The sequence below is a fragment of the Eulemur rufifrons genome, chromosome 12 (assembly GCF_041146395.1).
Source record: "Eulemur rufifrons isolate Redbay chromosome 12, OSU_ERuf_1, whole genome shotgun sequence".
In the NCBI taxonomy this organism is placed as follows: Eukaryota; Metazoa; Chordata; class Mammalia; order Primates; family Lemuridae; genus Eulemur; species Eulemur rufifrons.
The window spans coordinates 16,398,213-16,420,977 of NC_090994.1; the positions used below are offsets into that span (position 1 = coordinate 16,398,213).

At 39.2% G+C, this 22,765-nt stretch overlaps 1 protein-coding gene across 1 annotated transcript; it reads left to right on the plus strand.

Annotated features, from left to right (window-relative positions):
• The first annotated feature begins 498 nt into the window (after positions 1-498).
• Positions 499-19,359, plus strand: DCTN6 (dynactin subunit 6). Its single transcript, XM_069485229.1, has 7 exons — positions 499-558; positions 4,377-4,441; positions 12,997-13,102; positions 14,398-14,486; positions 15,586-15,633; positions 17,104-17,246; positions 19,100-19,359. The coding sequence occupies exons 1-7, from the start codon at positions 536-538 to the stop codon at positions 19,196-19,198; spliced, it is 573 nt and encodes a 190-aa protein (XP_069341330.1). The 5' UTR covers positions 499-535; the 3' UTR covers positions 19,199-19,359.
• Positions 19,360-22,765: the final 3,406 nt, after the last annotated feature.

Below are 22,765 nucleotides of genomic sequence, written 5' to 3' on the forward strand. Positions count from 1 at the left end.
CAGAGAGGACAGAACTAGAGATACTAATTTGAGAGAAAGCAAGCAGGGGGAGGACACTTAACCTATGGGAAGGATGAGCCCATACAGAACGAGAAAAGGGACAGGGCCTAGCAGGAGGGGCCCTAACGTATGGAGGGAGGTAGAGACCGAAAAGGGACATCCGGGAGGTCGAAGGAACTCCAGCAGGGCGGGATCACGAGTACCGAAGGGAGAGGGTAAAATGAAGTCATAATGATGCGCATTGGCTTGCGACAAACAGCAGTTTTAAAGTCGGGTCTGTGGACCCCTGGACCGGGCTGAAATCCGCGGGTTGCCACGCACAGCAACCCACACGCTCCTGCGCACCAGGCACAGATAAACAGGGGGCTGAGAGCCTCCTCCCTCACCGCTCACGGGCCACGCCCCCAAGGGCCCGCCCCTCCCTACACTCCGCCCCTCTCCCAACCCTGCCAGACTTTCCAATCGCATATAGAAATCATCGCTCTACCCAGGCCGCGGTGTCGATCTCGGCTCCCACTGGAGTCCGGGCCGTACCATGGCGGAGAAGACTCAAAAGAGGTGGGTCTGCTGCTTGACAAACGGCTGCTCTCTATTCTCCACAGGGCTGGAACCGGTTCCTGGTCGCCAATGGTGGGGACTGAGAGGGTTTCTCATCCCGAGCCCTCGGGCTGTTGGTACCTAAAGCCCAGAATAGGAGTCCGCTGAGGGAGGAGGCGACGGAGTGGGGGTGGGGAGGGCTGAGGAGGGACGCGGAATCGGTGCTTGGAAGGTTTTTGTTCTTCCATGGCACCGTCTCTCCTCCGCACACGCCTGCGCAGAAGGGGTCTCCAGGCGAGGCTGCTGGGGGGAGAATGACGTCGGCTCCTCTCCGGGGCCCATCGGGAGGCCGCGCCCCTTCTACCCTTATGGTCCGCCGTCCTTAGCGCGCGGTGCGCGATGACCTGTGCTGGATTCTCTGCTGGGTGTGCGAGACACCCACGCTAGTGCTCGCCGCACCCCGGACCCCTCTTATCTCTCGTGGGCGACGTGTGTAAACTGATGCAGGCCGTTCGTCACAAAAGGGGGCCACGCCTACTCTAGAACTGACATAGTCTGTCCTGTGCGAGGTCAGGAACTGGTTTCTTGTCCAGCAGTCTTCATCGCTGGGGACTGTTGGTGGAAAGAAACGGCTTGGATGAGAGAAAGGTATAAGTAAAGCAGTGTTGAGCACCCTCTGCTGGCTTTTCTTTTTCTTTTTCTGTTTCTTTTTTTCTAAGAGACAAATCTTGCCCTGTAGCCTAGGCTAGAGTGCAGTGGTGTGATCATAGTTCACTGCAACCTCACACTCTTGGGCTCAAGCGGTCCTCCTGCCTTAGCCTCCCCAGTGGCTGGGACCACAGGCGCGCACCACCACACCCGGCTAATTTTTTATTTTATTTATTTATTTATTTATTTGGTAGAGACAGGACTCTCGCCCCCTGGCTGGTCTCCAACTCCTGGGCTCCAACAATCCTCCCACCTTGGTGCCAACTCTATTTGACAGAGAAAACCAACATTGTTTATGATGCCATAAATTAGGTTTTTCTTCTGTTTAAGCGGCAATCTGTAATCTGCATAAGCTAAACAGGAACAGATGTATTATAAATATTATGTACAGTATGTAGTAACATACAGTGAAGATGAAGGTATTGTTAATGTTTTAATGGGTCAGAAGTGAAGCCTTCTCCTCCCAGCTATCTGCTCCCCACTTCGAGGTGCAGTGGGGTCCACACGGAGATGCTGGAACCACAGTTTAGTTGGTCTAGTGGGTCTCCGCCTCACTGAGAAGTGTGCTGATGGTGACACAAACACTACCTGGGAGATCGTTCCCTTGGGCATAAAACTGACGACAGGGGGCACGTGTGAGTCTTTCCTGCTCTGTTGCCCAGGACAAATGTGAGAGAATGGTCGTTTCAAAATGAGGAGCCTGAGGGAATGGAAAACTGCAATGAAAAATAAGGTCTAAAACAAGAGACATTTTAAACAGGCTAACTTATTTGACCGAGGCGTGATAAAATTGCATATTTTAACACAAAAACCCACTGAAATGAAAAGTGTAAGAGAAATGGCATTTACAAATGGTGGTACATTCAAAGAGAGCATCATTCAGTTATCACGGGAAAAATATCTAGAGTAACGAGATGTTTTCAGGAAACTTTCAACTAACAGAAAAGAGATGATTGATTTCCGGGCAGTGATGCCCCAGGAATGAACTTTGCTTCAAGAAATTGCTAGTCTCTGAGTTTTGGTTCCCTCATCTATAAAATGAGAGAGTTCAACCAAGTGATTTTCTGCTTTGTTATTCTCCATTTTACTAAAGTTTTTCTTTCTTCTCTGACTCACTATGAAGGTTACATATTTTCGTGATTTCAGCAGAATGACTCTTGATGGCCGTGTAACCCAGAAGGGTCATTGGTAGGATTTCATTAATTTATGCCTTGTAGAAGTCCTCTTTTGGTCCTAATCTTAAGGAAATTTTATTTATCCATCTACATTTTTCCACTTTATTTATAATATTTAGTTTCTGAATAGGAAATATATTTGTGTGGTTCAAAATCCAAACAATTAAAAAATGGCATATAATGAAAAAAATTTTCCATCTACCCTTGTGCATCTACTGTCCTGTTCCCCTCTCTGGAGGCACCTGGTATTATTAGCTCGTTATCTGTCATTAAAGAGATAGCTTGTGACTATTCAAGCAATCATCAACCATCAAGAAGTACACAATTAAAAGAACATTATGAATCTATTTCACAATAAAGCATTTGAAAAAATAAAATCTTACAGTAATTTTTATCAAAAAAGTATCAAAAATGCATGGAACACAAATAGAAAGTATCATTTTTAATATTATCTATATAAGTTAAAAATAAGCATTTTCATGCATGTGATAGAACCTTAGAAAAAAAATTAAGTGATAGGAGCAAATCATTGCAATCTAGATTTCCAGTCCATGCTGGTTACAGAACGTATTTACTGAAATGAGAAAACAACTTTTTGGAAAAAATCTAAACCAAGACAGCAATATTTTGGTCAACAAAGCTTCAACTGTTTCACATACGAGGTTTTAATAATTTACTTAAAATGCAAAATTCATGGCTTAAAAGATAGTTTCCAGGATTTTATTGATCTGATGGGGCTAGAATGATTTCCACTAATATTGGGGACAAAGCAAGGATGTTTGCTCTCATGACTCCATTTAATACTGTATTAGAATTCTAAACCAAAGCAATAAGGCAAGAAAAAAATAATAAGCATACAGATTGGAATAGAAGAAATAAAACTGTCTCTATTCACAGACAATATAATTGTTTATGTGGAAAATTCTAAAAAATCTGCAAAAAAGCTACTTGAACTCAGTGCGTTTAGCATGGTCTCCAGACACAAGGTCAATATACAAAATTGTTATATTTCTGTATAAGCAATGGACAGCTACAAATCAAAATTTTGAAAAATTCACACGGAGTTATAAAGACAAAATATCTAAGATGTTATTTCATAGAAGCTGAGATCATATATAACACTATGAATACCATTGCTATTAGGAAAAATTCTTTTCTTAATGAAAACAAGTTTTCCACTAACTATCACTTTAATGGGGTTGTCATTGGATGCAGTGCCTCATGTCAGCCCCTGGCCCAGCTAGGGGCAGCTAGCTTTTAGCTAGGTACAGATGGAATAAAAGATCACAGCAGGATATCAAAAAGCATCAATAAGTTATATAGAAGTTATTAGTCTTGAACAATTTGTACTATAATTTATATTACTTGGTAAACAGTTTTATTATACGTGCATATAGTTAAAGAATAAATAGAAGTATTTGTAAATTTTAATTTTCTATATTACTTTGCTGGTTGTTAAATAGTTTGAATGTACATTCTTTTTCCTCCTGTTTACAAAAACAATGGCATATTACATATTTGTCCATTTTTTTTGGCTTTGCTTTTTTCATTTAACAGGATAGCTGGTAGATCATTCTAAAGTCTTTACAAGGGCTTATTCATTCTTTCTGATGACTGTGTATTAGTCCAGAGTATACCATAATTTATTAACAGTCCCTTACTGATGAATTTCTAGGTTGTCTTCAGCTTTTTGCTAGTTAGAAACAATGCTGGCATTAAATTAAAAGAAAAAATTTAACACTCTCTTCTCAAACATTTTAATAGTTTATCGTATATGATTTTGGCCTGATGGCATGACACTTGAGAAGTTTATATTAAAACCTTGCTGTCTTACAATTGACTTTCTATTTTCCCATCAATTTGTTTAACCTTTTTTTCACTGCATTGTCAGGGTTAGCTTCTATAACAATATTTTTAATCTTATCCTTAATGAGAGTTGCCTTTTTCTTCCTACAGTGTGAAGATTGCTCCTGGAGCAGTTGTATGTGTGGAAAGCGAAATCAGAGGAGATGTAACTATCGGTAAGAAAATGGCTTATTAGTACCGTTTCTCAAGAATTGATGTGATTTAATCTATTTTAGTCCTGTATATTACAATTAGATAGTCTTCTGTGTTTATTTTACTGATGTCCTAATTTTATTGACAAAATGATGTATTTTCTCTTATGTGTTTAAAATTTCTTAAAGAGTATAGTGTGATGGAAGCTGTTAAACTCCTATCTGGAATACTAATGAGGCAGTATAACAAAGTCATTCGTTTATTTGAGAGGTATGTGTTGTGTGCCTGTGACATGCCAGGTGCTGTGCTAGCACCAGGGACACAAGAGTAGGCGCAGCAGACGTGATACTGCCTTTGTGGAGCTTCATTAAGAGTGTGGACCATGGCCGGGCGTGGTGGCTCACGCCTGTAATCCTAGCACTCTGGGAGGCCGAGGTGGGCGGATCGTTTGAGCTCAGGAGTTCGAGACCAGCCTGAGCAAGAGCGAGACCCCATCTCTACTAAAAAAAAATAGAAAGAAATTATATGGACAGCTAAAAATATATATAGAAAAAAAAAAAATTAGCCGGGCATGGTGGCGCATGCCTGTAGTCCCAGCTACTCGGGAGGCTGAGACAGGAGGATCGCTTGAGCTCAGGAGTTTGAGGTTGCTGTGAGCTAGGCTGACGCCACGGCACTCACTCTAGCCTGGGCAACAGAGTGAGACTCTGTCTCAAAAAAAAAAAAAAAAAAAAAAAGAGTGTGGACCATGGAGTCAGCAGACCTGCCTTAAGCTCGCTCCTTGCTCCTTACTGGGTTACCTGCTGAGTTACGATGGATATTACTTAACCTCTGTAGCTTTCATGGCCAGGAAGTGATGGCCAGAGCACCAGAATCATCTTGGATGAGAAAGGGGAGGAGTGTAGACAAAACAGCATGCATCCCAGTTGTGTGAGTCAGCACTCTTTAAATAGCCTTCCTGAAAGTTCCACACAACCCTTCTCTGTGTGTCTCCTGGCTAGGACTTAGTGTCACGGACACATTGAGCTGCCGGGTAGGTTCGGAGATGTAGTCTCAAGTGGTCACATTGCTGCCCCTAATAAAATCAGGGTTCAGTTAAGAAGAAAGAGAGGAGAATGGATATGGATGGCATTTAGCAGTTTCTGTCGCATGCAAAATAGGTGCATCTGCCTCCTAGGTATGTTGAGAGAGAATGTGAACATTGTGAGTAATAAACTCTCAATAAATGTTAGCTATGAGTACTATTAAATCTTACCAATGTAGCCTTGCCAGAGGTCTAATCCAACATTTAGATCAAATCAACAGTTCAACAGGTGGCCACTTATATGAACATGACTCAGTCTCCCAAAGTCACATACACTTCCCTGGCTGTGGTGCCTTTGCTGCTTCACTGGTGTGAGCTCACCCTTACCAGCAGCTGCAAGTCACCTACGTGCTGAGGAGAGCTTTCAGTGACTTATTACACTTTCAGAGAGAAAATACGCCGTGTTTCCTTATATTAATAGTTTCTTTAATAGAAAAAAAACCTGTAATGTCATTTTTTTCCCCAGTAAGTGTAAGCCTGTCACCAGTTTAGGCACAATGTCTTATAAAACCAGTGAAGTTAGGACACTCCAAAATGAACAGCAAGTAATAAGTAAAAAAAAGTAAAGAAAATAGAGGGAAAAAAAACCAGTGAAGATTAGGCAATATTATGGAACATTGTTAAGAATTTGCCAGGTTGATTTATTTAATTATTTTAAATGGATAGCATTTAGGAATATAGAAAATGGCCCTGGTTCTTTTTGGTGCTGTGTTAACTCTTTGTCTTTGGTATGACCTGAACCACATGCAAACTGTTTATAAGGAGAAATTATGAGAGCCACATATTTATCAAAATGCTCTTTCTGCATTATTTTTAACTCATCATTTTACTGTATTTCATTTATGGCTTTTGTCATGATTCTAGGAATAATACCTCATAGTACTTTACAAGACATTCTATAATTAGAAGGAAAGTAAGACTAAAATAATGTAATTCATTGTGTACATCTTTCCTGGTATTTCTACTTCTTCCCCATTTTAAACAATAAATGTGTAATATCTACTCTTTAATAGATATATAGATACTATAGGTATATCTACAGACATAGATACACACGCAGGCATATGTGTGTGTGCATGTGTGTGTGTATTTCAGATTTGAATAACTCCTGTTACTTATAGAAGCTTTTCTTCACAGTAAAGCCTTCATCCTATGAAAAGAGGGGAGCTCCCAGTAATGGGGGACCATTGCCTAGAATTAGGGTTTGGGGATATTGGGAGTCAGCACTCACTTTCCTGTCCCTCCCTCTGGCTTTTACTGCTATGTGATTTCCCCAGTCTTTATCCAACTGTGATCTTCCTGCCTTCCCTACATGTTGAAATTAGATAAGGAAATACAGTGTTTAAATCTACTTTCCAGCTGATGTCTGTATTCCCAGCACTTTGGGAGGCTGCAGTGGGAGGATCATTTGAGCCCAGGAGTTAGAGACCAGCCTGGGCAACATAGTGAGACCCCCGTCTCTACAAAAAATAAAAAAGAAAGAAAGAAAATCTACTTTCTGTCTCATTTTTGACCACTACTTGGTAGTACACAGTTCTAAATAGTTAAAATAATATTTCAACACAGATTTTCAGTGATGGATTACGGCGTAAGAAGTGGTGATAAATTTTTTAAGAAAGAAATCTATAGTGATTTGTAGTTTATCACAGAATGGGTCCAAGTAATCTTTGTTATATTTATTTTTGACCCGGTGTTTTGAAACAAGAAAATTTGCTCAAATGCTTTCCAGAAACAACTCAATTTTGAAAATTAAGGAAAAGGTTCAGAAGAGTACTGTAGTTACCCAGTGTTCTGTCTTCCACAATTCTTATCTCATTTTTGTTATGCATGTTTATCTTTAATTCTATATATAAATATGGGAATTTTCCAGAATTGGTATTTAGATAATCATTTCTGTCATTGTTATGTTTGGTATAAAGTATCTCTAATCTTTTGGCTTCTATTATTTTTCTGAAGTACTACATCAGATTAAAAAGCTCCTGGGGGATATAATTATAAAGTTAAATCAAAGCAGAGCAGAGATAAGTTATCTGATTACAACTCTTCCCACCATGCTTTATTTTTCATTTTAGGGCTTTTATTGTTATTTTTGCTTAGTTACCAGAATAATTGATTTAAGTCTTTTTCCATTGTGCTGAGATGGAGATTTGAGCACTTAATAAACTATGTTTTCTGGTTTAGTGGCAATAAACTCAAGTGTAGTTTAATTGATAGGTTTTTCAGGATGTTTTGTGTAACTTTCCATCCTCTAGACATTTATACTTTTACAAATTAATCCATTCTGAAATATTTTGGGAAGCAAGTAATGTTTTCCTTTGCTATGCTTCAGGTTAGTGGAACTTTAAACCTGATCTGTTTTCCTAGAAAATCAGGTATTTGGTTTATCAGAGAAACTAGCCAGAAGCTTGGAAGTATAGTCCTTAACCGGAAACCCTAGACTTGAAGCTCTGCTGGAACCTGACCCTCTCATTAGAGGCTGCTCAGAAACAGACTTTGAGAAAAGTAACAGCTCTCTTGTTAATTATAAGTTGGGTAAATAAGGTTTCATAGCATCAAGGCTGTTTTAAATTAGGTTGCCTTGAGTCATGGGCCATGCATTATTTCCTGTAAATCTTTATTTTGAGAGCTGAAGAACATTTCAGAACTGCACCTTGAAGCACAGTCCTGTAGTCCATTATAGGGTGAAAGGCAGCCTCCTGGTGTTGGGACAGGACGTGGTCGGAACATCATAAGGTGAAGGTAGAACTTGGCACAGCGGAAAAGCTTTGTGCTGGAAGCACTTTGTCTTATTCATTCTTTCTAGTAGAGTTTTAATACAGATCAGAAGCTTCCCTGTTACTGCAGCAATCTTTCAGTAAGGCAGAATAGTGACTTTGACTTGAGAAGTCATCACGTGTAAAGCACTCTCATGGGTCCTTCAGCTTACAGGTCAAGGGAATTGTTTAATTTTCAAAAGAGCGAGCTTATAGCTTTTTGAATTATTTATTGACACACGGAAAGGAACACAAAGATTGCTTTCTGTGGCAAAGATCGACAGGAAAAGTGTCCTTTACCAAATGAGGGAAATGGAAATTTGATGCAAGGAATGTCTTTCTGGCTATGTTGCATCCAGCCCAGCCAAACATTTAGAAAAATAATTCATCAGCCAGTAAGGCAGCTCCAACTCTAGACACATTTATCCAAACAAGGAGATAAGCCAAATAGGGTTTCAGCACATTTGGTAAGAAAATACACAAACTGCCCTGCCAGAAAGAGTTCCAAGGCTCACAACAGGACTTTAAAAAAATTTTTTTCTATGGTGACAGATTTTTATTTTTAAAGCACTTTAACCTCCAGACCCTTAAACTTGGTTTGAATTCAGACCCCATGTAGGTAAAAGTGCTCGTGGCATGCAGAAGAGCGTGGAGCACACCGTGGCTGCCTTCCAGTGTGCTGTCTCTAATGGTGCCTGAATTGGGGTTTTCTGGGGCCCGACCTCCAGCAGCAGAGCCTGCAGAGATGAAGCCGGGTTATCCGCATCATTGGCTGAAGTCACAACATTCCCTTAAGAAGTTCACCAAGCCAAAACGTTAGAGCCACATATCCTGAAGTTCACGTATGCGAACCTCTCTAGTCTACCCCAAAAAAGACCTACAAGAAGTTGAGGGAACTGTTCGATTGCCTGTGACATTTGCTGTCACCTCACAACTCAAAGTTGATAGTTCTCAAACTCTTACTTCAGCCCCAGAACACCAGGATCTACAGTTCGGCACTGCTGCCAGCACGTGGAGATGGTGTCTAAATCACACGTCTCACCTGAGTGCTGCTGTGTTTTTCCTACCCGACAAGGCCCTCGAGATTTCTAACCAGTTTTCTAGTTACTTATTAAAAAACTTAATAATGATTAAAAAAATAATGTTTAAAAAGATAAAACACCTGATTAAAATAGCTCATGCATGATTTTTAAATATTATGTAAGACATCTTATGGGACTTGGGGTTGTTTTAATTTTTAAAAATTTGGCCAGGTGCAGTGACTTATGCCTGTTACCCCATCACTTAGAGACGCTGAAGTGGGAAGATCACTTGAGGGCCAGGAGTTGGAGACCAGCCTGGGCAACATAACGACACCCCATCTCTACAAAAAATATTAAAAATTCAGCCTGGTATAGTGGCACATGCCTGTAGTCCCAGCTACTCGGGATGCTAAGGTGGGAGGATCACTTGAGCTCAAGAGTTTGAGGTTACAGTGAGCGATGATCACACCATTGCACTCCAGTCTGGGCAAAAGAGGGAGACTCTGACTCAAAAACTTTTTGTAGTTGGGGTTTGAATTTCATGAACCATGTCAATACTCTGTCCACCCTCCCTTACTTTCAGAGTCAATTACTTCCTCTCCACTTTATATATATATATATATATATATATATATACACACACACACACACACACACACATATATACACACACACACATGTACAATAAACATGTATTATTTAGTCATTTTTGAGAGGGGAAAAATGAAAATATCAATTGTTTTCAAAAGTACACTTTAGAGAAACACAGCGATCCCAGTGGTATCTCCCTCTTCTTAATCCTAATCCAAGCTCAGGTAGCTTCTTACAAGTCTTGCTTGTGGTCAGAAGCTACAGGTTGAGGACCAGCAGAATATCTAGCGCCTCTGGCTACTTAGGCAGCAGTGGCAAAAGATCTGCTTTCTGTCACAGCCATGAGGATCTCTTTGTCCTGTCCAGGATTTTTAAAGCTAGTTAGGGAAGATACTTTTAATCTTTCTACCGTGCTATCATAAGGTGTGGAATTTTCCCCTTGGGTTAAAAGGAGGTATTATCCTGATACTCAAGGAGGGGAGGAAAGCAGTTCCTTTTCTTTTTTTTTTTTTTCAGAGCAGAATTAGCTATTCTGCTTATTATGAATAAATTGGCTGGGCCCAGTGCCTGTAGTCCCAGCACTTTGGGAGGCCGACGTGGGAGGATCACGCGAGACCAGGAGTTTGAGATTACAGGGAGCCGTAGTCACACCACAGCACTCCAGCCTGGGTGACAGAGCGGGACCCTGTCTCTTAAAAGTTATTTATTAGCTCTTAGTGGCAAATAGTGATGAATGTCCCATTTTTAAGAACTTTAGGCCAGACTCCATGATATCCTTTCAAACATTATTCCATATAATCCACATTTCAACTTAATGAGGTAGGTTGTTACAGGTCTCCTCTTTTTATAGATGAGAAAACAGGCTTTGGAGAGAGTAAGCACATAACCTTTGAGTGATAGAGCGCAGAGTCTAGACTTTTTAGACAAGGGCTGAGGGGCCAGCTGGGGCTTTAATTGCAAAGAACCTAAAATAGGCAGATTGTGTCCCGTTATCATAGAACGTTTTGAAGTAGAATGTAAATCTGGTATTGTGCAAACTACAGATTTCAAATGGTTCACACAGCTGGAAGACGTGGAAATTCCTCATTTCAAAGGAATCCAGTGCTCATTTCAGCGTTACTTGGCACCTCTTCTCCAAATGCCCGTCATTAAGGATCAGTGAAATAAATTATGTTATGTTAATGTGATGTGAGATCCTTTTCAGCCATTAAAAAGAATATCTATCTAGATATACTTACATGGAAAAATTACCATGGAAGAAGCACATTGCAGACTAATAAGTAACTGTTGCTTGGTTTTAAAGAAGAATGTGCTTTTAATGCATATTTTCTGCATGTTGTATTTATTTTCACACTTTTTAATGAGATATAGTTTATATATGGTGAGATTTACGGCCCTTAAGTATACAACAGTACTTAAGTCTGGAAGAATAATAGACCGAAACTTTTAAGAATAGTTACAGTGAGATTAGCATGAAAGGATCTTTTACTTTTTGCTTTGTTTGAATTCTTTGTAATGATCATATTTTTTAATAATAAGTATATATATTTCTATTTGTGTGTGTGTATATATGCGAATACATGGATGCGTATTGTTTTAAACAAAGGCAAGAAGATACATACGTTTGCTCTCATGATCAGTTTGAAAAGCTTCGCAGGGATCTCAGAGATCCCATCTTGTATCCTGAAATCTTCTATCCTGAATAGAACTTGCTTGGGAAATTTTACTTTAGCAGCTGAAGATTTGGGGAGCAGAGTTGCCTGAGAAATACCAAAGGCACTGTCGTGTTCTTTCCTACTAGATCTTGTGTCCTGTTAAGGAATGTTGGGATGTTGGATTTTGCGTCCTGTTGTAGACCCCACGCTCTTTACCAATCCCCAGCTCTTCCTGGTGAGGAAAGAACCTTAGCTACACTAAGGTTCTTACCAAATCTCTGGGCACCAGAACACCTTCTTATTTATTTTAGTACATTTGTGAGTGAGTATATGAAGTATTCCTAGTTTTCAAGAAAACAAGCTCATAGGGACAAAAACAGCATGCATTCATTTTTCTTGCAGCATAACATATAGCACCGCATCCTGCCTGTCTCAGGCAGATAATGATTATTGAGTGAAGTGTCAGTTTATACAGTTGAATACTGAACTTGATGGACAATGTCACCTTCCTAATCCGCCTCCCCTCCTATCAATACTTCTGTCCACCCTCCCTTGCTTTCAGAGTCAATTACTTCCTCTCCTCTTATTTGCCAATAAAAGTAGCCCTGGGATTGAGGGGTGAGTGGCCTGGGTGTTGGAGAGAGGCTAGAGGGAGGGTGTGTCTTCTCATTAGTAGTTTCATTATCACCAAACGCTAGGCCTGTGGTCCATAAGCCAGTGAGGGCGTGTGCTGGCATTCCAGGGTGGGGGTGCTGGGTGGGCACTGCCCCGCCTGCTCCTCCCTTGCCTCAGGGCTGCCTGCACCAGTCTGAGGGCTCCAGTGATCACCCTGGTCTCCTTGCACTGCCTCCTTTTCACCGTTTCCCCTTTAACTGGTTGAAATCATCTCCTAGACCGGACAGCAGAAGCTCTGTCCCCTTCCTGTGGGTGTGCCTGTGATAGGGATGGTGACAGAGTAACAAAGCTAAGGTTAGATCCCTACTTCTGTCTGCCTGTGTTTTTTCTTACACTAACAAAAAGACGAATCCTGTGGTACACTAGCATTAGAAAGCACCATGTTGTAACCAGAGAGCTTTACCTTTCTGAGGGAAAGGAAAAAGGGAGTTAATTTTTATTGCCAACTATGTGCCACATACTGCATGTCCAGCATCATCATGTCATCTAACAGCAACCCTCCAGGACGGGTGTTAGCACCTCCATTTCACCACCGAGATCGTGGAAGCTTCCACGTGGAGGCTGGGCCAGAGCTGTCAGGCGCTAACACCTGTGCACTCACCTTGGTTTGAGAGTTGGCACTAACTACTGATGATAATAGCCAAGGAGATAATATTTGCAACGTACCTAGCTTGGTGCCTGGCACATACTTAGAAAATGTTCCTCCCAACGGCCTCACCCACCCTCGGCCTCCTCCCACCCTCCTGTTGGAAACATAGCCTCCACCAATAATGTCTTCTCAATCAATATTCCTAACAGGACCCAGGACAGTGATCCACCCTAAAGCACGAATTATTGCGGAGGCTGGGCCAATAGTGATTGGCGAAGGTAACCTCATAGAGGAACAGGCCCTTATCATAAATGCGTGAGTAAGACTCTGATAGATACTCTGAACTAAGCACCACAAGTAACATTTATCATTAATTTTAACTGTCTATAAGAACCTTTTATAACTGACATCTGGAAGGCCCACTATTTTACAGCTCGAGGAAATTCAGGGTGTTTTTCAACGTAAGTAAATGAGGAAACTAAAAACCAGATGGGGGAGAAGACTTGTCTAAGGAGAGAGAGCACAGTGGCAGCTGATTAGAATTCTCTGACTCTGGTTCTGATATCTCCCCCTTACTTATCACCTTCTCATCCATCCCTTAAGCAAACATTTCCTGAGTACCTCCAACCTCCAAGTCCTTGCTGACCACCCTGAAGGTTATTTCTTGGTTCTGCCTGAAATGTTACCACTGTTACCAAACAAATGAACTTAACTCTAATATGTGTTTTCACATGTGTTGCACAGATAACACCGAGAATTACAGTTGAAAAATGTGGGGTTCTAAAGGCAGTTTTTAAACTTTAAAGATAAAAAAAAAAAAATGTTAGAACATATACATGATCTCAGTGAAGTAGACTGTAATACCTCTGAAATTTTCATAAGCGTTTATAAGCCTTTCTAGATAAAATTTTGGCAAGAAATTTAAGCTTATACCTAATTTATAGCAACAATGTATGGAATTTGTAAGAAAGACCTTGGGAAAATATTTAACTGTCATAAGAAGACTGATTTGTCGTAATGCATGCTTAAGATTTAAAATATATTTGGCACCTTCCGTGTAAGTCAATTAACAACAGCTATTCTGCAGTAACTCAACTGTCAGAGATAAAACACCATTTTAAAATGGCTTCCTCCTCCTAGAACACAAACGTTTCTCTTCCAGATATTTCGGCTCACTAATAACATAAAATAATTACTTTATGTGAATATCTGTTTATATTTCACAATCTCGAATGATTATGAAGGATGGAAAATTCTCAAGTCAGACATGATTTTAATTCTAATTCAATGGCTAAAAGGATAGCCAGCAGCTTTTTTACCTTGTCCTAGAGAAGGCTCTCTGAACTTTCAATCTAAAAAGTATAACAAGCAAAGAAAGGCTCTCCTTCTACACAAACCAATGAATTCTTTCCATGTCAGTAGCTCTGTTTAACTCAAAATGAAGCCTTCTCCAGCATAGAGGATAAATGAATCACTTGGATTAAGAAATAACTTACATATTTTAAGCTTGATGTAGGTAAAATAGAGAGAATTAACCCAAATGCTAAAATGGAAGGAAAATTGCTTATTGTGTTACTGACTTTGTGATGATATGTGTCTTCTTTTTGTAGTCACCCAGATAACATCACTCCTGACACCGAAGATCCAGAACCCAAACCTATGATCATTGGCACCAATAACGTGTTTGAAGTTGGCTGTTGTATCCTTCACAGTATCTAACATGAATCATCCCTAGCTGTCCTTTAGCACCTAAGTCTCCCCATATATAATTGTCAAATTGTCATAGTTTATCAAATATATTTATCATATATGTCATAATTACATTTTCAGAACTAGATCATCCAGCTCTTCCAACAGACTTATTTGTAGTATGTATAAAAAAATGATTGGTTGAGTGACCAGGACTGATAAAAAAAGATCCCTTCTGTTCCAGTAAATAATGTAATAAAGTAAGTATGCCATTTTCAGACATACACATGCGCACACACACACACACACACACACACACGTCTTTAGCCCAGCATTTTGGAAGTAATCCCTTGCTCCTTTTGCTGGTACTACAACTTGTTGACAGGTAGCAATGGCTGAGTGGCAGTAGACATAGAAACAGCGATCCTGGGCTGGGCGCGGTGGCTCACACCTGTAATCCTAGCACTCTGGGAGGCTGAGGTGGGAGGATCGCTTGAGGTCAGGAGTTCCAGACCAGCCTGAACAAGAGCCAGACCCTGTCTCTACAAAAAATAGGAAACTTAGCTGGATGGTGTGGCACGTGCCTGTAGTCCCGACTAACCAGGAAGCTGAGGCAAGAGGATCGCTTGAGCCCAGGAGTTTGAAGTTGCAGTGAGCTATGATCACACCACTGCACTTAAGTTTTTAAAGATTTTAATGGCATGGAATAATGCTTGCAAACTGAAGTGAACTGAATAAGCTATAAAAGTTTATACAGTTTGATTCCCATTTATGTAAAAGGAATTATATTTATGTAAAGATATATCAGACTGTTAACAGTATTTAAGTGACTGGGTGATGGATAGTTGTAACTTTCTTAAAACAATTATGAAAATATGTTACTCATAAAGTCAGTGTTGGAAGTCATTTATTTATACCTAGAGATAATGTATGTTTAAAGATTAAAACTTTGCTACAGCTTGCCCTGAGCAGAGGGTTCTGGCAAAGGTGAGCCAGCACAGCCCTTCTCCTGCCTCTGTTCTGTGCCCCGGTGCAATGTTAGGACATACCGTATCAGTAGAGAAAAAAGATGAACATATTTACACTATTTACTTAACTCTGGCTTCCAGATTCCCAAGCCATGAAAATGGGAGACAATAATGTCATTGAATCAAAAGGTAAGCTATGTTCAGAGTTCTCTTGTCAAATTGATTACCTCTTTTCTCTTTGTGGTATCCTGGGAAACAACCTAAGCGTAAATTGTGGCAAGATGATATACTTGGAAGTGTACTAAAATAGCTATCAAACTAATTCTTTGCCTCTAAGGAACCTACTCTGGTTATGTGGTTATCTGGTAATGTGGTTAAATATAGTAAATAAAAAGTCAACTGTGTACATTTAAGTCAGGATTAAATGAAACCATTACGTTTATTTTATTTATTTATTTTTTTTTTGAGATGGGGTCTCGCTATGTTGCCCAGGTTGGCCTCAAACTCCTGGCCACAATCAATCCTCCACCTCAGCCTCCCAAGTAGCTAGGACTAAAGGCATGAGCCACTGTGCCAGGCAAAACCATAAAGTTTAAATGAAAGATTCAAAAAAGAATTCTAAATGCTAGTGTCTATGATATTTTAATTGATTAGTGTTATTGTTGAATTAAAAGAAAAAAATCAGTTTCTCTAGCAGTTTGCTTTCTTTAATTTCAGGACTACTTTACCCCAGCCAGTCAGAAACAAATGTAATCTGCCTACCACGAATGCAACCAGGCAAGGGGTCACATGAAGTCACCATCACTACTTGGAAGCAGCTCTAAGAGCTTGCCTTGTTAAGGTCCAGAAAGAACCTGAATGATAACACTTCTTTAGAATAGTGGTTTATCTTTCTTGGTCCTAATTGGTATGAAAGAAAAGGCTTCTTCTTTTAAATAATAAAATTATACTTTTTGTTAATCTACTTAATGGGTTTTAATTTGGATTATCAGTTATTATCATCATTGGCATTTTCTATTACATGCAAGTAAACTGAGAAGTAGTTTGGTCTCTCCATTTGGTAGATAAACTTGAGCTTATAGACTTACAGTGACTTGCCCACGTTCGCACAAATAGTTAGCAGAGTTCTGTTTTGAATCCATCTGACACTGGTATGTACTGCCTGCCTGTGTGCTATCTATACAAACTCTGAACTGAAGCATTTTCTTTAATTTTAATTTTTTTCTTAAGGCTAGTTTCTTTTTCTTTTCTTTTCTTTTCTTTTTTTTTTTTTTTTTTTTTTTGCGACAGGATCTCTATCACCCAGGTTAGAGTTCAGTGGCATAATCACCGCTCACTTTAACTTCAAATTCCTGGGCTCAAGAGATCCTCCTGCTTCAGCCTCCGAAGTAGCTAGGGCTACAGGCATGTGCCACCATTCCCAGCTAAATTTTTAAAATTTTTTTTTGTAAAGACAGGTCTTGCCATGTTACCAAGGCTGGTCTCAAACTCCTGACCTCAAGCCATCTTCCCACCTTGGCCTCCCAAAGTGCTGAGATTACTGGCATGAGCCACCACACTTAGCCCAGTTTACATTTTTAAACCTAAATCATCTTAGAAAAACAGTATTGCAATCACTTGATGTCTTAAGTTGTAATGTTTTTTATGTTTTTACTGCAGCATATGTAGGCAGAAACGTGATATTGACAAGTGGTTGCATCATTGGGGCTTGTTGCAGCTTAAATACTTTTGAAGTCATCCCTGAGAATACGGTGATCTATGGTGCAGACTGCCTTCGTCGGGTGCAGACTGAACGACCACAGGTACAAGGACCTCTCTTTAAAAAGAGTTCTATCTGGAGCTGCTGATTTTCGCAAAATACTGTGTCATTGTCTTAATGAGGCAGCAAGTGCACTATTTAAAAGGAAAATGATTAAAATAAAACATCAGAGAAATATTACTAAAACCAGGATTTATTTGCAGTAAATTCAGTCTTTGGGTTAATATCAAAAATATATACAAGGATGACAAATGACAAGTTGGTTATGAGAAAAGAAAATCCACAGATAGTTACTCCTGGTCTTACGCATTTTCTCTGAAGATACGTCACCAGACCTTACCATATCTATTCACCCCTAAAATATCGATCTGCAAGGGTAAGAAATGCCCTACCAAATTTATGCAGGGCCTCAAACTTGGTCTACTAGCTTATTATCATAGCTTGATAGTAAACACAGATTATGGGTAAGCAAATGTGTTTGGATATTTTCCTGGCTTATGAAAAATTATCCCCTCCAAATAACCAAAATCAAGGCTAATGAAGAGTACATATTTGAAGTTTAGTGTTCAAGTAGGAGATGAAGAACTTAGGGCATTTGGGGCTCCCTTTACACATGAAACATTCACATTGAAGTTTTGAGTCTCATTGCTTGGCACATTGAGCCAAGCCCCCATCGCTCCCCAAAAGAAAATATTTTCAAGACATTTATCACTTTGCCTCTGATTCTTAGCCATATTTTATCATATTTTATATTAAAACTCCAGTTCTTTCTATGTTACTCTGTTTCTGTACTGTTTGGCTTTATTATTATTATAAGCAAGTATTACTCCTATAGACTAAAAAGGAAATAAAAACAAATTCAGTAATTTTTTTTTACTGACTGCACAGCAACAAAAATGACTGAAGAGGGAGAAACAAAGCTGGAGTTGGGAAAGGGAGATTAGAATTAAGTGAGCAAGGCTATCTAAAGTTTAATATTTAATGGTCTGTAATACTGTCTTCTAAATTTCACTGATCATAAGGATTCTATAGAGGTCTTTATTAAAAATAAAGATTTCCCCAGACTTATTGAATCACAGTGTCTAGAGTAGGGGGCTAAAAATCCGTATTTTTCGCAAGTACCCATAGTGAGTTTTATAATAAGGAAAGTTTGGGCAATGCTGGTACATGAAGAGTGACGATCAGATCAGTGTATCTCAGCCTTGTGGCTCTGTAGGTCATGTGCAAAGTGATGTACTCTGGGTGTTTTATTTATGTGGTCTTCTATAATTGGAACTTTTTTTTTTTTTTTTTTTTTTAGACAGAGTCTCACTCTGTTGCCCTGGCTAGAGTGAGTGCCGTGGCGTCAGCCTAGCTCACAGCAACCTCAAACTCCTGGGCTCAAGTGATCCTCCTGCCTCAGCCTCCCGAGTAGCTGGGACTACAGGCGTGTGCCACTATGCCCGGCTAATTTTTTTTCTATATATATATATTTTAGTTGTCCATATAATTTCTTTCTATTTTTAGTAGAGACGGGGTCTCGCTCTTGCTCAGGCTGGTCTCGAACTCCTGACCTTGAGCGATCCACCCGCCTCGGCCTCCCAGAGTGCTAGGATTACAGGCGTGAGCCACCGCGCCCGGCCTATAATTGGAACTTTTTAATTTTTTGGAAGCCAGGATGAAATCTACAAAAACAAGTTTGAAAACTGATTTCTATATGTTTGTGTGTGTATATATATACATAATCTTTGGCTTTTTCTTATAACCAAACTTAATAAACGTTCTTTGTAAATTTTAAAAAATAGGTAAGTAGATGAAAATCACCTGTATAATTCCATGACCTAGTAATAACCATTTTTACCTGTCACTCTTCACTTTGCCTTCTGCCAGTCCGTCTTAACTGTCTTCCCTTTTTAGCCCCAGACACTACAGCTGGATTTCTTGATGAAAATCTTGCCAAATTACCACCACCTGAAGAAGACTATGAAAGGAAGCTCAACTCCAGTTAAGAACTGAGAACAACGTATGATGTCAAGATAACATTTCGTCTTTGACCACTGTCTTTTGAAAGGGCCACGGTGTTTGTGTACTCTTCGCAGCTCACAGAACAGTATGTGTTAACTTTATTTTTTAAAGTTGAGTTAAAGAGGAAAGTAATAGATTTTCATTGTAACTGTCCTCTATAATTTATATAAAATGTATTATTTTCCTATACTCTTGCTTCTTTTCTGATAACTTACAGATTTAGTTTTTCTTCTGTTATATATACTGTTAGCTACAAACTTTAGTTATGTAAAAGACTGCCTGTGATAAGAAAGGGCATATTGTTACGTGTTTATATTCTAGCATATTCTAAACTAAATAAAAATGTTGATGACATGACTTTTAGTGAGCATACTTTAATCAGTTTTTCCTCTTGCCTTAATCTTCCCAAAATGGCTTTTTAAGTTTTTATTATGTACTAGCTGTATTAAAGCTATTGTGGGCTGGGCACGGTAGCTCATGCCTGTAATCCTTTGTGGGGCCGAGGCGGGAGGATCACTTCAGCTCAGGAGGCCAGCCTGAGCAAGAGTGAGACCCTGTGTCTACAAAAATAGAAAAATTAGCTGGGCGTGATGGCTCACACCTACAGTCCTAGCTACTTGGAAGGCTGAGGCAGGAGGATTGCTTGAGCCCAGGAGTTTGAAGTTGCAGTGAGCTATGATGATGCCACTACACTCTAGCCAAGGCGACAGAGTGAGACCCTATCTCAAAAAAAAAAAAAAAACAAACCCTAATGTGTTTACCTTTTCATCTTGCGGATTTTTAACTGTTTAAAATTTCAGGTGAAATTTTAGTGGCTACTGAATTAATTTAGACTTCACTTTGTATTTAAGAAAAATAAATTTTTCTTTTTAATAAAACAAAAGTAATCAGGGAAAGATGTCTTTAGTAATATAAAAATTTAAAAAGTGATGTCTGACTAAATGACAAGTAAACAACCATTTAACTTAGTGATATTTCTGGTTTTCTGAGGACAATGAAACTAAAAGAGATTTTGAAATATTTATAAACTTGTGAAATTATTTTGGTATAGTATTAGTAATTATTGAACTTGTTATAATTCTGTTTAATTATATAGTGGACAAAATATTGAGAACTATATTATAATTTCTTTTTTGGGGGGGGGGCTTAAACAACAGAAATTTATTTTCTCACAGTTCTGGAGGCTGGAAGTCCAAGATCAAGTTGTCAGCAGGTTTGATTTCTTTTGAGACCTCTCTCCTCTCCAATTTCACATTTTTTTAATTGAAATGCATACATTTAATGGAACATGCTTTTAAACTGTTGAATTAGTAGACATTAATAATAAGATACTAAGTAATAAGATTAATACTAAAATACTAAGATATTTTCTCAAAATTTAATTTTTAGATGTGAGTAGAGAAAATTGTAGTTTTGAATTTCTGAAACTGACAGTACAAAGTAGCCTCATTGTTCCAGTTGGAATGACTTGATTTTGGTAAGAATACTCATGACTCAAGTTGGAAGACTGTGCTATAATGAACCGAACATAGAGCTTTTGGAAAAGAAGAACATCACATAAATGCCCTATTGTTAACTGCTAATTTATTCATTTTTCAACCGTTGATGATCAATTCAGAATTTTATTGAACATGACAATTTTCTAGATAAAAAATCAAATTACAAAACTGCCTTTGAGATTCTATACTTATTCTAAAATGTTCTCTCTGGACAAGTTCTGATACGCTAATACATGGCCTCTGTACACTAACAGGTAATATGTGAGGGCAACAGTGAGATTGTCTAAAGACTTGCTAATAATAAACCCCCAGAGAGTTAAACTTGCCAATTCAACACGTAGCAAGGACAGTCTCAGTGTTTCCCAGGGATAGGTTATTAAATGATATTAACTCATTTGAAGAAAGAAAATATGAACAGAAATAGTTAATTTACCAAAACTTTGAAGAAACAAAATATGACAGTGTATATACAGTGTTATCCATGAAAGGGAGGTCCTAAACCAGGAGATGTTAGTAATTCAGTGAACAGAAATGTCCTCTACTTCAGGTAGGACCAGTTTATCAAGACCCGCTGTGACTTGAGAAGAACATACCTCAAGACTTGCCACTTGTTTGGGCACTAATTGCAAGCTTAACTGAACCACCTTCTGATTGCTAATATGGTCTTCAAGCCACAATCATTTAGGAAAAGGAGGAACTCTGAGGGCACTAGAATTCTGTTCTGCACATAATAAATTTAGAGAAGCTCAATGGTTTATACATCAGTCTTATGAATTTAGTTAGTGTGGTTTTGTCCCCATGTTTGTGACTTCAGTCTGTGAGTTTCTGAATATTGTGATAAACATAGTTTCTGACCCTTCGAGGCAGAGAACCAACGCTCAGACAGATTATTGAAAGTATCAGTCTTTGGATCTTCTCCATAGCCAGGCTACCAGCCTTCTAGTGGCCCCCTGTCTCACTAAGTGAGTGAGCACTCAAACTTCATCACAAATATTCTAGACAAATAAGCTAAATGGTAGGACAACCCTGACATGCTTGTAACGTGAGGTACCAACTAGGCAGGGAAAAGAAAGAAACCATTTTATCACAGCATCTTATAGCAACTTGTCACTAGCTCTTGGGTCAAGATGATGGATTTTCACCAGTTATATAGTGTCAGGTCTAGAAAAGGTGCTTAAACTTCATCCGTTAACAAACACTGTAATAGTTATCGATGCTGTGTAACAAATTATCCTCAAACATAGCATCTTAAAACAGCAAACATTTTATTAGCTCACATAGTTTCTGAGGATCAGGAATCTGAGTGGCTCTGCTGACACTGGGGCTGTAGGATCCGCTTCCAAGATGGCGCACTCACGTGGTTATTGGCAGAAAGCCTCAGTTCCTTATCACATGAGCCTCTTCACAAGGCTTCCTGAGTGTCCTCAAGACATGGCAACTGGTTTCCTCCAGAATGAGTGATCCAAGAAAGAGAGTACAGAAACCACAGTGCCTTTTATGACTCAGTCTCTGAAGTTACACACCATCCCTTCCACTTAATTTGATTTGTTGGAAGTGAGTCACTAAGTCTATTTTGCACTCAAGGGGAGGGGAATTGGGCTCTACCTTTTGAAGGGAAGAACATCAAAGAATTAATGTTCATATTTTTTAACCACCAGCATGTACACACACATCTATTTACAGTGAGTTTCTCCCAGTGCCCTGTCAGAGTCCCTTAGGGGATCTTGACACGGAGGAAGATGACTTTGGGAAGGACTGCTGTTTATTATTAAGGTTATTAAGTAGGAAATATCCGATTTCCTTAAGTACTAAGGTTGACAGTTGATATCTCTGACATTTCACTTTGACATTTTTTGTTTTATTTTTATTGTGAAGGTACAGCCTCATTCTTCTTTCAAACACAGTTTGGCTTATGATTATGTTTCAAATTTTTTTTAGAGCAATTTTTGTGAAACCATGGATAAGTCAAAAATTCATGTTATTTTCTAATACGAGTTCCATTGTGGAACCCATGTATTGCAGACAGCTTGAAATACCAATGAAGAGTTTGCGAAGGATG

Coding starts and splice junctions, on each gene's coding strand:
- DCTN6 (XM_069485229.1), top strand. CDS start 536: ATGGCGGAGAAGACTCAAAAGAG. Junction 13,103..14,397: donor CAGGCCCTTATCATAAATGC/GTGAGTAAGACT, acceptor TTCTTTTTGTAG/TCACCCAGATAACATCACTC. Junction 14,487..15,585: donor CGTGTTTGAAGTTGGCTGTT/GTATCCTTCACA, acceptor TCTGGCTTCCAG/ATTCCCAAGCCATGAAAATG.